The sequence below is a fragment of the Amborella trichopoda genome, chromosome 11 (genome assembly GCF_054954075.1).
Source record: "Amborella trichopoda isolate Santa Cruz 75 chromosome 11, AtrichopodaSantaCruz75HAP2 v2.0, whole genome shotgun sequence".
Lineage (NCBI taxonomy): Eukaryota > Viridiplantae > Streptophyta > Magnoliopsida > Amborellales > Amborellaceae > Amborella > Amborella trichopoda.
The window spans coordinates 43,623,030-43,638,214 of NC_142346.1; the positions used below are offsets into that span (position 1 = coordinate 43,623,030).

At 33.8% G+C, this 15,185-nt stretch overlaps 1 protein-coding gene across 2 annotated transcripts; it reads left to right on the forward strand.

Annotated features, from left to right (window-relative positions):
- Positions 1–1,054: 1,054 nt before the first annotated feature.
- On the forward strand, positions 1,055–11,248 carry LOC18448324 (endoglucanase 9). Of its 2 annotated transcripts, none has more exons than XM_006858394.3 (6): positions 1,055–2,018; positions 3,638–3,948; positions 9,008–9,478; positions 9,587–9,722; positions 9,816–9,988; positions 10,625–11,248. In XM_006858394.3, exons 1-6 carry the CDS (start codon positions 1,634–1,636, stop codon positions 11,042–11,044), a joined length of 1,896 nt encoding a protein of 631 aa, XP_006858456.1. In that variant the 5' UTR covers positions 1,055–1,633; the 3' UTR covers positions 11,045–11,248. The 2 variants fall into 2 exon arrangements, with proteins under 2 accessions (XP_006858456.1, XP_020531694.1); XM_020676035.2 differs by having other exon boundaries at positions 1,201–2,018; positions 3,625–3,948.
- Positions 11,249–15,185: the final 3,937 nt, after the last annotated feature.

Here is a 15,185-nt window from a genome sequence, read left to right on the forward strand (position 1 = left end):
CGGATATGGGCTCTGAAGCGGTTCAACCGGCCTAACCTGTAGACCGGCCGATTCAACCGTTCTAACTGAGCTAGTCCTTAGCAATAAAAAAATTGTTGAAAAAACTAAAAATAAAATGTAAATCTGATAAAATATAAAAAGTATATTTAAAGAATGATTATATAAAACACATCCAAATGAAGTTGAAAATTCATAAAAAAAATAGATTTTAAAGAATCGATTTGTATTTAGGAGTATTTTTGAAATTTTCTAAAAAGGATGGAATAATGTAATAGTAAATATTGATGACCAAAACAATATATAATATTAAAAACATATATTGCAAACAAAAATCCTTATTTTTTAGATTATATATATATTTTTTAAATTTTTCTTTAAAATACTTGGCCCGTCATCAAAACCGGTACCGGTACCGGCCATTGGCTTAGAGAAGTGTGAGCATGGCTAAGAGAAGTTAGCATGGTGTGAGCATGGCTCAGAGAAGTCAGCACGGTTAGAACTTTGAAGCTTATTGGAGAAATAGATGCATTATGTGAGGAAGATTTTTTTGTTAGTTCGGTAGATGATCCGGGAAGGGGTGTGCTTGTGGTGGCCATCCATGCATTCGGTCCATTCCTAATGCGATGAATATTTGAATCTCTCTCAAAGGTGAACATGGTATAGAGCATAGATAGCATACTATACTCTTGTGTGGGCACAAGGTACTTCCTCCTTCATGTAGAAAGCCTACTTGGGTGCATTTTTGATCTCGAGATTTTGAGTTCTATTTGAGAATCATTACGTGAATCTTTTCAAAAAAAACATTGAATTTTGAATATCTAAAAAGTACTTTAAATTAATGAAATATTTAAAAAGTCCCTAAAATTAGTTAAATTCCTAAAAAGTACTTCAATTTATTCAAATTTATACCTAGTCCAAATTTATTGTCCAAATCAAATTAAATTGTTTTGTTTTGTTTACTTTTTGGACATTTTTTCTCAAGGAATGTGTGGCGTGTTTTTTTATTTTTTTTCCTTTTTATCCATGGAAAATTATCTCACTTACTCTCTTTCTTGTTTCTCCAAACATTGAAAATGGCATGTCCAGTTCCCCAAGCTCTCTCATGATACTGTCACGGCTCTCACTCTCTCTCTCTCTCCAGCCCATGCCCATGAATAACTGACACTCATACAAAACAAACCCCACCTTAGTAAACGTCGCCAAGGAGAGGACTCCTCTCATCGTTTATCTCACAATGTCTCGAGCCCTCCTCTCTCTCTCTCGCATCACCAAACCATCTTTCCCATAATCTCTGCCAAAAAACTCTCCTTTTTTTTTAAAAGTTTCAAACCTTTTAGACGGTGTTCTAACTCTGCAATTTCATGCATGTAATCCCAAATTGAAACACAAATCCTATTCAACTCACCATGTGAGCATGGATTTTCCCATTCTTTGAATCCTGTCGCATAAGAATATGACTTCCTGGTTGCTGTGTACCTCAAGAATAGGAAAACGAAGGCGCTAATGTATCCTACCAGCTTCCGGTTTTCTTTGAATCTCTTCCTAGTCATTCACTGGCATCACTATTAATCAAGCTCTCTTTCTCTCTTTAGGCTTGCAATCTGATTCATGTGTGATTGATTAGAAGTGAATCATGGATTCTCGCGGCCCCTCCAGTCCCGCGAGTCAGGACTCGGAAACGGTGCAGTTTGTCCACTTTGTCCCGGAGACGGGGCGTCTGCTTCCCTCTGCTAGTCGATGGAACTCAATCGACATTGATTTCGGGCTCGGTCAAGCAAACTCTCTCCCCTTTCATGTTATCCCCTCTCTCTACTCCAAGTCTGTCTCCTTCAACCTTTTTATTGCCGACAAGCAAACCTTCAAGAGGTTCCTGTATGTTCTGGTTGCGTTAGTCATCCTCACGCTGTCGATTGCCCTTGTGCTTGTCTTCGTGCCTCATCGACATTCACGCCCTTCCCTTTCTCCAAACATCACGCTCGCGTTGCATCAGGCTCTCCTGTTTTTCGATGCACAGAAATGTGAATTCTAACTTCCTTATATATCTTGTTCCTTTCTTTAAATTTTTCTTTTCATCAGAGTTTCGTTTTTATTTGTGGTGACACAAAACTGCTGAAATTTGTGAAAAGTCCGTAGGTTTCTTGAGGAACCAAGAGAAGAGACCATTTCAAAACACATCACAAAGTTGTGTTTCAAAGAATTAAGTTCAGCATTTGATGCATAATAAATGTCATCCAAATTCTGCAAAACGCCGGCAAATAACTGATCGACATATTTATGTCAGTTGGGTGTGGCATCTATAAGCCATCAACCTTAAGCTACCAGAATAAGTTGGACATCTAAACTTTGTCAACTATCTATAAGTCATCAACCTTAAGCTATCAGAATAAGTTCCACATCTAAACTTTGTCAACTGATGCAATTTCTGTGCCGGAAATCTTTAAGATTGTTCGAAAATTTATGTCCACCCTTAAATTAAAACCTTTTTATTTATTTATTTTTTTAATTTTTATGCACAGAGGGTAAAATTACTGAAATTACCATGTGGTCTATAAGTTCCCATATTTTACCACGAGATCCTACTCCCTCGATTTTTTTTTAAATTTTCCAAATTTTGTGTGGAATGATGTTTCTAATAACGCATTGTTTGTTTGTTTTTTTTTTCTTTTAAAAAAAATTTATTTATTTTTTGATATTTGTAGAGGCTGTTTGAAATTTATTGTGTCAAACAAATCCATTTGTAGGGCAGTCTGATAATACGAACATCAAGCCACCCTACATTTTTGGCCTACCATTATTTATGGGGGGGTCTGATGTTACAAATGTCGGATCACCCTTTTTCATACTCTTTCTTTATATATTTTAGCAATCTAAGCCTTTAAACATCGGATTGCTATTGAACTACTTTTATTTTAAAGTATCCTTGCTTTGAACTAACTTTATCTCTTTTAAACCTATTTTTTTGCCCCAAACAAATGTAATAAAGATATATCCTTTTTAAACACCATCATTTCTTTCTCTTCACTTGATTTTTCTTTTAAATCTCTCTATGGCTTTTTTCAAACCCTCTCTCTCGTCTTATTTTCCCATTTTCTCTCTCTCTCTTTCTCTCCATAATTTATTTTTCTTTATATATTTGCTTGATTTATGTGGAAATTTCCTATTGATTAGTTGAATATTATTCGCATGGATGATTAACTATATGTAGATTGTACATGTTTTTGGAATCCAAAATGAGAGAGAAGCGTTTTGGAAAACACGGGGTAGAGAGAAAAAGAGAGACTTAGAGAGAGAAAATGGGGAAAAGTAGAGAGAGAGAGAAAGGGTTTGGGAGAATCTCAAGGAAGAGAGAGAGAGAGAAATTTGAGAGGAATATATCACATAAAGAGTGGAAGGGTTTAGAATGAGTATGTCTTTTTTATATTTGTTAAGGCTAAAAAAATAGTTAAAAATGATTAAAGTTATAATAAAGGGGTTAGTAGATATATTTTAAATCCTTGAGCCTATTCAGATACGAAAACAAAAAATAAAAGGTATGGGGATATTTCCCCAAAGTTCAAACCATAATAAACATTGTACTTTTATCAAGTTTACATCTAAATTATAATCTAAATCTTTTTTTGTTAGTGTGTTTTTTCAGCTGGTATTCTACCGACAAATAATCCAGTGAAATTTCGTGGAGATTCCGGAAAATTCGACGGGAATTTCATCGATATAAGCGTCGATTTGGTCGGTGGGTTCTATGATTCAGGCAACAACATAAAATTCACATTTCCAACAGCTTATACAGTTACATTATTGAGTTGGAGTGTGATAGAATACCACAAGAAGTATGAGATTGTGGATGAATTAGAGAGTGTTAAGGAGGTGATCAGATGGGGATGTGATTTTTTGTTGAAGACCATTGTCCTTCCTAATATAACCAATGGTGCTGGAATCCTCTATTCTCAGGTAAGATAGTAGCTTGCCTTGTATGAACATTTTCCTTTTTTAACTGTACTGATGACCCGCATTGCGGCTCAATGTTTGATTTTTAATATTTTTTTTTGTAAACGTGTTGGACATGAAATCTCGAGCCGGACACGTTTCACAAAGGCGAACAAAATAAATATTAAAAAATAATTTGTAAAAAATAAAATGAAAAATACACCCAGCCTTGTGATTGGGGGTTATCTTGGTCATTCTAAATTTTTTAAGTTTTGTTTTGATATTTTTTTGTTTGCTTTGGTGAGATGCACATTATCCCAAAATTTAGATAAAATGGATTTGTAAAAAGAATATTAAACTTAACATGGTCCACACTCTGGTCATTAGAATTAAGACCGACTCTAGACTTGCACTAATATTGTTCCATTAATATTTGGCTAACAAAACTATTTTCCATATATAAATATATGTATTTTCTAACAATAGCTTATTTATCTTTTGTACATAAATGTTACAATCATTCTTATCCCTTAAATTTCAAAATAGGTGGTTGTAAAAATATCATTGAATAGACACAAACTTCCAAAAAAAAAATTATCGAACTTTATGACTCATGCAAAACTATCCAATTTAACATCTAATGAGTGAGAATGATTATGACATCTATGAATAAAAGATAAATAGTCTCTTTATCGACAATCCCATAAATATAATGCAAAATCTACAACTTCCTAGTAAAATAAACTAGGTAAATTACTAGAACCTTTAATGAGTGAAGTTGTATAAAAGGGAAAGCTTTTTATATTCCCCCTGCAACATGAAGTTCTATCCTCCCCCTACCATCCAGCTGTTCATTTTTTATCAAGAGAGCCACTCACCATTAATTTTAGATCCGACATCTCAAAGTATTTTATTTTTAGTTTTTTTTTAATACATTTTTTTTTAATATGAAATTTGGTATGTGCCATCTTCTCATTGGGGCGCACCTATAAATAATAATAATAATAATAATTTTTTGATAAAAAATAATGACCAAAATACGCGTTAAAAATTTCAAAGGTATTTTGGTCATTTTATTTTATTGAAAATATTTTTTCTATATTTTTCGTTAGTGCGAGTTTAATAGAAGAACAGACATCCAAAATTTGATATCAAAATAGTTTATCAAAAAAAGAATTAAAAATAAAATAGTGTAGAGACGTGACATTGTGATTGGGGCAAATCTTAGCCCTCCATTAAAAAATAGACAGTCGGATAAGGGGTAGGATAGAACTTCTATATTGTAGGGGAACATAGAAAGCTTTCCCTGTATAAAATGCCAAATCTACGTCCAAATCTACGCTATCTTATGTGCGCACCATGGGAAAATGTTTTTTCTCTTTTTTGCTATATGTTTAGGATGCATATGTAGAAATACAGGCTTTTAATAAATCTATTTTTGAAATAAATTTTAAGATTAAATTTTTAAGGACACGTGATTTCTAACATGAATCATGAATATAAAAAAAGAAATAAATTTTAAAAACTGAAAATAATAATTCTAAAAAGAAAACATTTGGACTGTTAGTTGCTATTATTCTCTGATGAAATGCATACGTACATCCATCTTTTCTTTCCGAAACGCATATATAGAAATGCAGTCCAACCGCATGAAACAATTTTCTTCTATAAGTTTACGGTGGGAAGACTGTATAGATGACTAGAGCCTTTAAGAAATGAAGTTGAATATAATGCCAATTCTACACTATTTTATGTGTGAACTATGGGAACATGCCCTTTTTTTTCTTTTTATTTTTGCTATGTCATTACACTCTATATACACATGATGAAAAGAAACCCTCAAAGAAGCCACTAAATCTAAAATTCTTTTGCCCGAAATAGCATGCTCTCTACTGTATAACAACTCCCTTGGGAAAAATAGATACTTCGAAGGATTTTTTAGATCCCAAAATTTAGGATCCATCTAAGTATTATTAGATGACTATTCTCATGAAAAGAAAAAGGATTTTGAGTTATTGAACATCTAGATCTTTTCGACAATTTTGATGATTCCTGTATAATTTTAAGATATCGCGTTTCTTATAGGCACATAGAGAGTGCAAGTGAATTTTTCTTCTTCTTTGAGGTTGGTCATTGGGTTACAACGACTAGTGTTCGATTGCAGAACTGGCCTCAGAACTCGGCCGTGGGCTGCGTCCGAGTAACCAGGAACCGATCCCAATAACTGGCCCCAACCAAGCAGGTCCTGACCTAGCTAAAAAGGGTTAAAAAATCTAAAATAAATCTCAAGAAATGTGAAAAACCAAAATAACTTCAAATGAGATTAAAAAACGAGTGAAAAAAAATGGATTTTGAAAAATCAATTTCTGCTTAAGGATACTTTAGAAATAATCTAAAAAAGACGGGAAACATGTAAAAATATGTATTTATGGCTAAAATACTTCCCAATCTATTTCAAAATAATAGAAAGCATGAAAAAAATCCTATTACAAATAAATTTTTTATTTTTTTGGATATTTTATAATTGTTTTATTTTTTTAAAAGTTGGGTGGTCAAGCAAGTTGACCAACCTAACCTAACTGGCCCAGTGGCTGGTTCCAAGTAACTTAACCGGTATTTCAACCTAGCCAGGTTGTTGAGCAATGACATAGATTACATCTCCAAAATTTAGGATCCAAAAAGTATTCCTAACAAATAGATAATAGACTCCTACAGTCCTACTACGAAATCTTTTCACACCAGCGAGAATAAAAGAAAAGACACATTTCTATGCGACCAGCCCCCATGTTGTAGAAATGCAGGTTTGGCAAAAAAAATATTTTTTAAGTATAATTTGATCTTAATGTTTAAAGAATATATAAACTTTAACATGGAGATCATGAATATGAATAAATAAATAAATTTTGAAAACTAAAACTAATAATTATATTAAAAAAATATTTGGGAAGTAAGTTACAATTATTTTTAGATGGACCACCCATTTACATCCATCTTTTAAGATGGATGCTTTATACCTTTGAACCGCGTAAAAATGCGATCCAGCCCGCATGAAACAATTTTCCTAAAAGAAAGACGACTTCCCGAGAATTAGGAAATACCAATCACCAAATATGGTGGAAGTTTTGCTGAACTACCAAATTATTTATTGCATATTACTTATCATGAAGCTTCAATTTTTTTTTTTCAATCTAATTTTATATTTCTAATATGTAAAAATCAAAGATATGACTTATAAGGAGGGAAATATTAAAAGCACCCTGCCTAGACAAGAAGTCAGCCTCTAGGGCTGGCAACGGGCCAGGCTATCTTTGGTCCAGCCTGGTCCGACTCAGCCCTAGCCGGTCCAAAGAGGCTGCCGGGCCTAATTCACTCGAAGGAGCAAATTTAGCGTAATTCACTCAAATAAAAATGTAGGGTTTATTTAAAGAAAAAATGGGCTGGCCCAGCCCGGCTCTCGGGCCTAGGTGGCTGTGGGTGGTCTTTTGCTTCGTGGGCAAATAGCGGGCCACCTCTTAATGGCTTAATGCTTGCCCACCTCCTTGAGCGCCTATAGAAGCTACGTATCTCTTTGTAGCCAATAAATGCTTGAGGTTCTATGTAAGAAAAGGTTTTTATACTTTCTTTATAACATAGAAGATATATACTTCTTCCTACTATCAAATTTAGTTCAAGTGAGTCACTCATCGCTTGATCTAAATCTAACGCTTCAGAGTATTTTATTTTTATTTTTTTTATACAAATTACATAAATATGAAATTCATATTTTTAAATCTTCTTAATGAGGTGCACCTAAAAAAATATTGAAAAAGAATTTTTTGATAAAATATAATAATCAAAATACCTCTTGAAATTTTTTAAGGGTATTTTATCGAAAATATGTTTTTATATTTTTTTACAAGTACAAATTTAAGAGAGGAGTTGATGCCCAAAATTTGGTGTAAAAATAGTTTATAGAAAAAAATTAAAATAAAATACGATATAGACTTGACATTGTGATTGGGGCCATCTCAGCCGTCTATTCAGAATGGATGGTTGGATAAGAGAAAATGTATAAGTTTTATGCTGTAAGGAAGCCTAGAAAGCTTACCCTATGCGTAAGCACCAAAATTGATTTTTAGGGAGCCTCTCTCTCTAGGATGTCTATTAAATATTTTTTTTCATTCTCTGAATTTCACCTGGTTTTTTGTTCGTGTTTCTATCCTTCTCTGCGGGTGTGCAAACTAAGGGCACATTTGTTTTGCATTTTCGCCTAAAAAAATTCTTTTATACGGTTAGGTGTGAGTATATTTTCATACCAATTAGTTGCCAATTAATGTGAAAAGGTGTACTGAGACTAATTGGTGTGAAATATTGCTCTAGAAATATTTTCAGGTGAAACAGACCTGCCCTAAGAGGAGCTAAAAATGCTCTACTGGGCTAGGTTGTATCTTGGGGCACCTTCACATTTTGAGAAATTACATCAGAGGCATTGAACATCTTGAAAATAGTGAGAGCCATTATGCCTCCATGTCTAGGTTGAGAGCATAACTTATGTTTGCCTCTGTTTGTTTAGCTTTGCATGTTGCCTTTTCCAAGAAACAAATGGTCTCATCTTGCCAGAATTCTCACTGCGATTAAGAGAAATCTCATTGCACCTAACCTTAAGCTTCATATTAACCTGAAAAAAATAACCTCAAAACTTAATGCCTTTTGAGCTTGATGCTCAGTAGTATTGCTTTATGGAATGTAAAGTATTTTTAACTCCATTAGCTGTTTCACTGCTGCTAATTATTTGTGTCTATTGTCTAGAGATGAATATGCTTCAGTGCAAGTACTTTGAGTGCATAATCGATTCAATTTATTGCTTTACACAATTCTTTAGCTTTGAAGCTAATTACATTAGTTTTGAAGATAAGAACATGCAAATTCTGGTTTTTTTTTGTTTGTTTAGGACCCGAAACCAACAAAATACAGAGTAGTTAGTATCACAGTGGAATGCTGATATGAGCAATCCAAACAATACTAGTTGATATCATGGATTTTCACTTGAGCACTCTCTCAAAAGAAAGGGTAACTGAATTTCTAGTAATTGTTTCTCTTCCAGGTGGGTTCGGGCCCTCGTAATAACAGCAATGGTGAGAATGATCTCATCTGTTGGCAAAGACCAGAAGATATGGATTATCCGAGACCCGTTTCTATTTGTCGAAATTCGGGTGTGGATTTGTCTAGTGAGATTGCGGCTGCCTTAGCTGCTGCTTCCATGGTTTTCAAACAAGATGAGAAATATTCTATACAATTACTCGAGAATGCTGTTAAATTATTCAACTTTACGAAGCAAATTAAGAACATGGAAACATATACAGCTGATGAATCTTGCGGTGGTGATGCAAGAGCTTATTATAATTCAACTGGTTATCTCGACGAGTTAGTTTGGGGAGGAACATGGCTCTTTTTTGCAACTGGGAATACTACATATCTTGAATATGTTACTGATAATTTTGAGCTAGCCATTGCCGAAGAAAATAGCAGAAATAAAGGTGTCTTTTATTGGGATAATAAGATTGTTGCGACTTCGGTAAGTCTCTAACTCATTTATAGAGAAATAATGCGATTCATATCGGAGTTATGTTTTGGGTTTTTGGGTTTTTGGTTTTTATTGATTTTTGTTAATGGGTTTTTGCAGATGTTGCTAACCAGGTTGAGATATTTCAATGATCCTGGGTACCCTTCTGAGTCGATCTTACAAAAATGTGAGAGCATGACAAAGATGATAATGTGTTCTTATCTTCCTGAGCTACAAAGCTTTGATAGGACTCCTGGTAATATAGAGATCCTAAAAATGGTGAACCTTGGGCCATGATTTTGTCATTTAGATGAAATATTGAAGCCTCTATCTCTCTCTCTTCATGCAGGGGGTTTGATTTTGTTGAGGCCGGATACCCTTGGTCCTCTTCAGTTTGCAGCAACTGCAGCTTTTCTAAGTAAATTGTACAAAGATTATTTGGTGGTTCAAAGGACCTCAAATTGGGCCTGTGGGGATGATGTCTTTCCCATGGACGTCTTAGAAGACTTCTCCTTATCCCAGGTAGTCTCTCCATTAAGTTGCAGCATAGTAATAGCCATGCTTACTAGCATTTTTGGGGTGCCTGATCTAGGTCATGGATCCGTTTTTTAAACCAGTGAATAAAAATAAGGCACCCCTTAAAACCCACCAAGAACATGTTGTTGTTATGTTAGAAACCCTTTAATTGATCATCTTGGCTTCAAGCTATATGAAAAAGAAAAATAAGGATTTCAAGTCTTAAAATTAATTCATCTTGTAACACATTATCTGCACTGTCCGTTTTCAAGATATTCAAGTGTTTATGGACTTGCTAGACCTGTACCATTTTTAGAGCTTTAAAATTTCATAACTAGGGATAGAAATAGATTTTCAGGCTATTGCAGGGGTTTTTGCCTCTAAAGCTATATCTTCTTGTATGATTTGTATGTGTACCTTACTATAATTGTTTAATATTGATACCTTGTACAAAACTCACTTGCACAAATAATGTAGAGCTCTTTTTGCAAAGGCTTCACACTAAATTTCCATCAACTTCATTCAATAGATCTTTCTTTTTTCTTTTGACATGTACAAAATCCCGGAAAACATCCATGGAAAGCATGGACACAGATGAAGTTGAAAGTGGCTTGACTATATAAGCCCTTTTCGTTTTTGCAGGTTGAATACATACTAGGGAAAAACCCAATGAAAATGAGTTACTTAGTGGGGTTTGGAGATCACTTCCCAAATGAAGTTCACCACAGAGGAGCATCCATCCCTTGGGACAACAAGCATTACTCATGTGAACAAGGGAAGACTTGGTTGAGCTCAAAAAATCCAAACCCTAATGTTTTGGATGGGGCAATGGTGGCTGGACCCAACAAAGGGGATGAATTCATAGACAATAGAGCTTCACCTGAGTACACTGAGCCTACCATTTCTAGCAATGCTGGTTTGGTGGCTGCACTTGTTGCACTACTTGAACCAGCAAGTTCCAAGTTGGCTTCTGATGACATCGGTGGTGGTATTGATGATAGGGGGATATTTGAAAACATTCATCTCATCCCACCATCTAACACAACTCTTGAAGACCCTTAGGCCTGCATGGTGGTTTCTCACAATGTGTTTTTTCATGAACAAGATTTAATTTGTCATTTGATCTTATTTTGCTTTATCTTGCAGAGTGTGGCAATCTAAGTCCTAAGGGATGTCTCATGTGGGAATATGAGCTTGAAAAACTCAAGAACACTTGGCCTCAGGCCTAATGCATTAAATGCTATGAAATTGACATCTATTGAGGCAGTGCATCATTCCCTGTGCAAACTTGTTCAATGTTTTTGAGAGCTTAATGACTTGGGATGAAGCTAAATTTAGTTAGCTGCTGTGTATAACAATGCTCAAAAGATTAAATTCTTTCAAAGTTGTTGCACTTTTAGCCTCAAAAGCTTTGAATTTTAAGCCTTCTTTATGATCAAATGCTAAGAATTGTTAGCCTTTCTTTGATCTATATAGAGTTCTAGTGTTTTAAAACCCACCGGAAATTGTCTGAGACCCAACACCCATCGCCATCCCATCCTCAAATTAATTTCAATTTGGGTGTCCACAAACCTCAATGAAGTGAACCTAAAAATAAATATAAAAAAATTACAAAAATAAAATTAAACAAAATACCTGAATTTTTAAGGGTATTTTGATAAAAACAAATTCATTTTTTTTATATGCACCTAAATATGTCACAAACACCTTCAAAATTTCATGTCAGTCTCCTTAGTAGAAAAATAAAAATAAAATACTATACTAAATCGTGGCTATCCATTTTTTTTACTTTTAATCTGAACCATTGAAGGGTACATCTAGAGGGAGATAATTAATTTGGTGTTAGGAAGAGTATTTGGAGAGAGTAACCAAACGGGTAGAGAGTGGGCTAAAACTTAGAGAGGCCTCTTTCAGAATGCTCATCAGGTTTCCAAACAGCCTAAAAGAAGAATGGAAAGAAATGTTGGGACTCAGCAAGAAATTGATAAACAAATGGAGTACATATATTATGCTCCCTCAGGGATATAGTTTACTTCTAACCCTTTGGTTAGATGACTTACTTGGGATGATTTTTTTGATCTAAAAAATAGTAAATATTCTTAAAAAAGAAAAAAGAAAAAAAAATTTAAGATTTTAACTCTTAGATAGTTTCTATTCAATCTTGAGACATTATTATTTTTCTAGTGGTTAGAGATTGAAAGTAGGATTTTTTTTTAATGAGGTTAATCTATGTGTTAAAGAGGTCATCCTAAAACTAATCCTAAATGGGGTTTCCCCTAGGAACTAGAATATCTTTTGACAAAGATAAAACATGTCTATACACCCTATCCCTATGGCTCTTCCCCAACACTTCACTATTAAAAAAATTTAAAAGAAATAAAAACACCCAAAAAAAACATCAAACCAATCACAGGCTTTACTGCAAAAGAAAAAAAAAAATAGTTACTTAACTAAAATCAACCAAATAGGCTTTACTGCAAAAAAAAAAAAAAAACAAAAAAAAAAACAATTATGTTAAAAAGAAAAAAAATGATATTTATAATTATGAATAACTGAAAAAATTATAAGAAACAAAAACAATATAGAAATTTTTTTTACAAAGAATAACATTCCTAGACCTCACAAAACAAACCATTCTTTATCAAAGACATAGCTCATAACAACACCTGTATGTTTAAATGGATTAAACTGCCATCGTTGAGATTGAAGAAACGTCATTGTTGAGATTGAACCACGAGCGTATGTCAGATTGCATGGATGAGGAGCCGGAAAGCCGCTTGAGATTAAACCGCGAGTGTGTCAGATTGAGTGCATGGATGAGGAGCCAGAAAGCCGCCTGAGATTGAACCGAATGTGTCAGATTGAGTGGATAAGTAACCGGAAAGAGTTTGGAAGAGATGACAATATTGTGATTGTCCCAAGTTTCTGCGTCCATCTTCATACCCACATTCGCTTTAACTTACTACGTATTGTTGAGATTGAAGAGCACCTCTCTTGATCTTAACTCTTAACAACAAAAAAAAAAAACATTTTGATTGGGATCATTGCCAATGTGTTTGCTGGTTTTGTGATTGGAATAAGTTTAATGTAATCCAATTAATGATAAAAACAATGGTTTCAGGCCCAACAACCATTTATTGGTATAATACAAGCCAAACTCATAACTTTTTCTCCAACCACAAACCTCTTTCTCTCCCTCCTATGTGTTTGATAGATGCCAATGTCCCAATGAACCGAGGCTCTAAACAATCGAAATAAAGCTCACCTTCAAATAGTGTTAATAAATGTAGTTTCATTGCTAGTAATCTTTATAATAGCCTTAAATTATGTTTTTATATCTAATTATAAAATTTCAAGCTTAAAAAATAGTGTAGATTGAGCAGATCTATGAAAATCTTGAAAATTGATGGTCCAAAAATGCATTACAAGGTACACTATTTTCAAAACTTGAAATCCATTTTTTTCTCATGTCTATTCATCTTGATGATCAATTTAAGGATATTTGGGCATCAAAACAACTTATTCTAGTGAATTTTTTTTTTATTGCAATCGAAAAATCTTGTAAAATAGATTTAAACCGTTTGGACAACCACAAGATTTTACTAGATTTTTAAATTGAAATAAAAAATTATGTAGCCTTAAAACAAAAGTTACCCAAAAAAAAATTCAAGTTAGACTTGATTTTTTTTTATTTATGAAAGTGCGGCTCTCTCACCCCGTGCAAACCTGACCCAACAACCAACACCGTCAAACCTCAAAAACCCCAAATCTACTATCTATCTCTACCTCATAAACCCCAAATCTACTATCTCTTTTTCAACGTCAGAAACCCCAAATCTACTCTCTCTCTACCTCAAAAACCCCAAACCTATTATCTCTCTCTAAAGTGCGTCTACTCGAAGATGAGAGAAGAAGAACAACAATGACATGAGCTTAGGTCTCTTGTTAAGGGGAGAAGAGAAGAGGGAAGTAAGGAGATCCTTAATTTACCATTAGGGTTTGCTAGCTTGGGTCTCTTGTTAAAAGGGAGAAGAGAAGAGGGAAGCAATAAGATAGTTAATTCACCATTACAGTTTGCTCCATTCTTTTGCTCATGGATTTATGGTTGCATCAAGGTTAGAGGGAGAAACACGCAACAAGGTGAGAGAGAGCATTAATTGCTTAGTTATCCCCTTCTTGTTGAGGGAGAGAAACGCATAGAGAAAAATAGACTTCAACACCCAAACCGCTTTATAGGAAAAGAAAAAAGGCTTGGTATTTTTTGCAATTGGTTTTTGAAAAACTGTATTTTTATTGGATAACAATTTATTTTTATTTGACATTCAAACTAGCCCTAAACTGTTTCCATTAAAAAATGCTTTTCTACAAGAGCGGTGTTGTCGTAATGCAAATATAATTCCAAGGTCTGGAGTAAACTGCATGTGATACAAGAAGGAAATTGCATTTGAAAGATGTGTAAAGTAATATAGGAAATGCATGTAATGTTACCATTTATTTTTGATACAAGGAGGTCACAATAACTCTTGTCCATCAAATTCTAAATCGGGTGGTTGTAAGAGTGGATTGGTATTGATTAGACTAAAAACTCAAAAAAAAAGAAGAAAAAAAGTCTCGAATTTCATAACAAGCCATTTAATTTGACATCTAATGGCTAGGAATAATTGTGATCTTCTTACAACAAAGATAAAAGGTCTCATAGTATGCAATTCGAATAATATATTTCGATGGAAAATTAGAAATATTTCTATACTTCTCCTACAACATAGAAGATCTATGCTCTCCCTGCCATCCAGCTGTCCAATTTTGATCAAGAGAGCCACTCACCGTTTAATCTTAGATCCGATGTCTCAATGTATTTTATTTTTAGCTTTTTTTTATACAAATTGTATGAATATGAAATTTGGTACCTGCCATTTTCTCATTGAGGTGCACCTATAAAAAAAAATTAAAAATAATTTTTCGATAAAATATAATAACCAAAATACCCCTTGAAACTTTTAAGGGTATTTTGGTCATTTTATTTTATTGAAAATATTTTTTTTTATATTTTTCACTAGTGAGAGTTTAATAGAGGATTGGACATCCAAAATTTCGTATCAAAATAATTTATATAAAAAAAAATTAAAAATAAAATAGTGTAAAGACGTGACATTGTGATTGGGGCAATCTTAGCCCTCCATTAAGAATGGAGGGTTGGATAAGA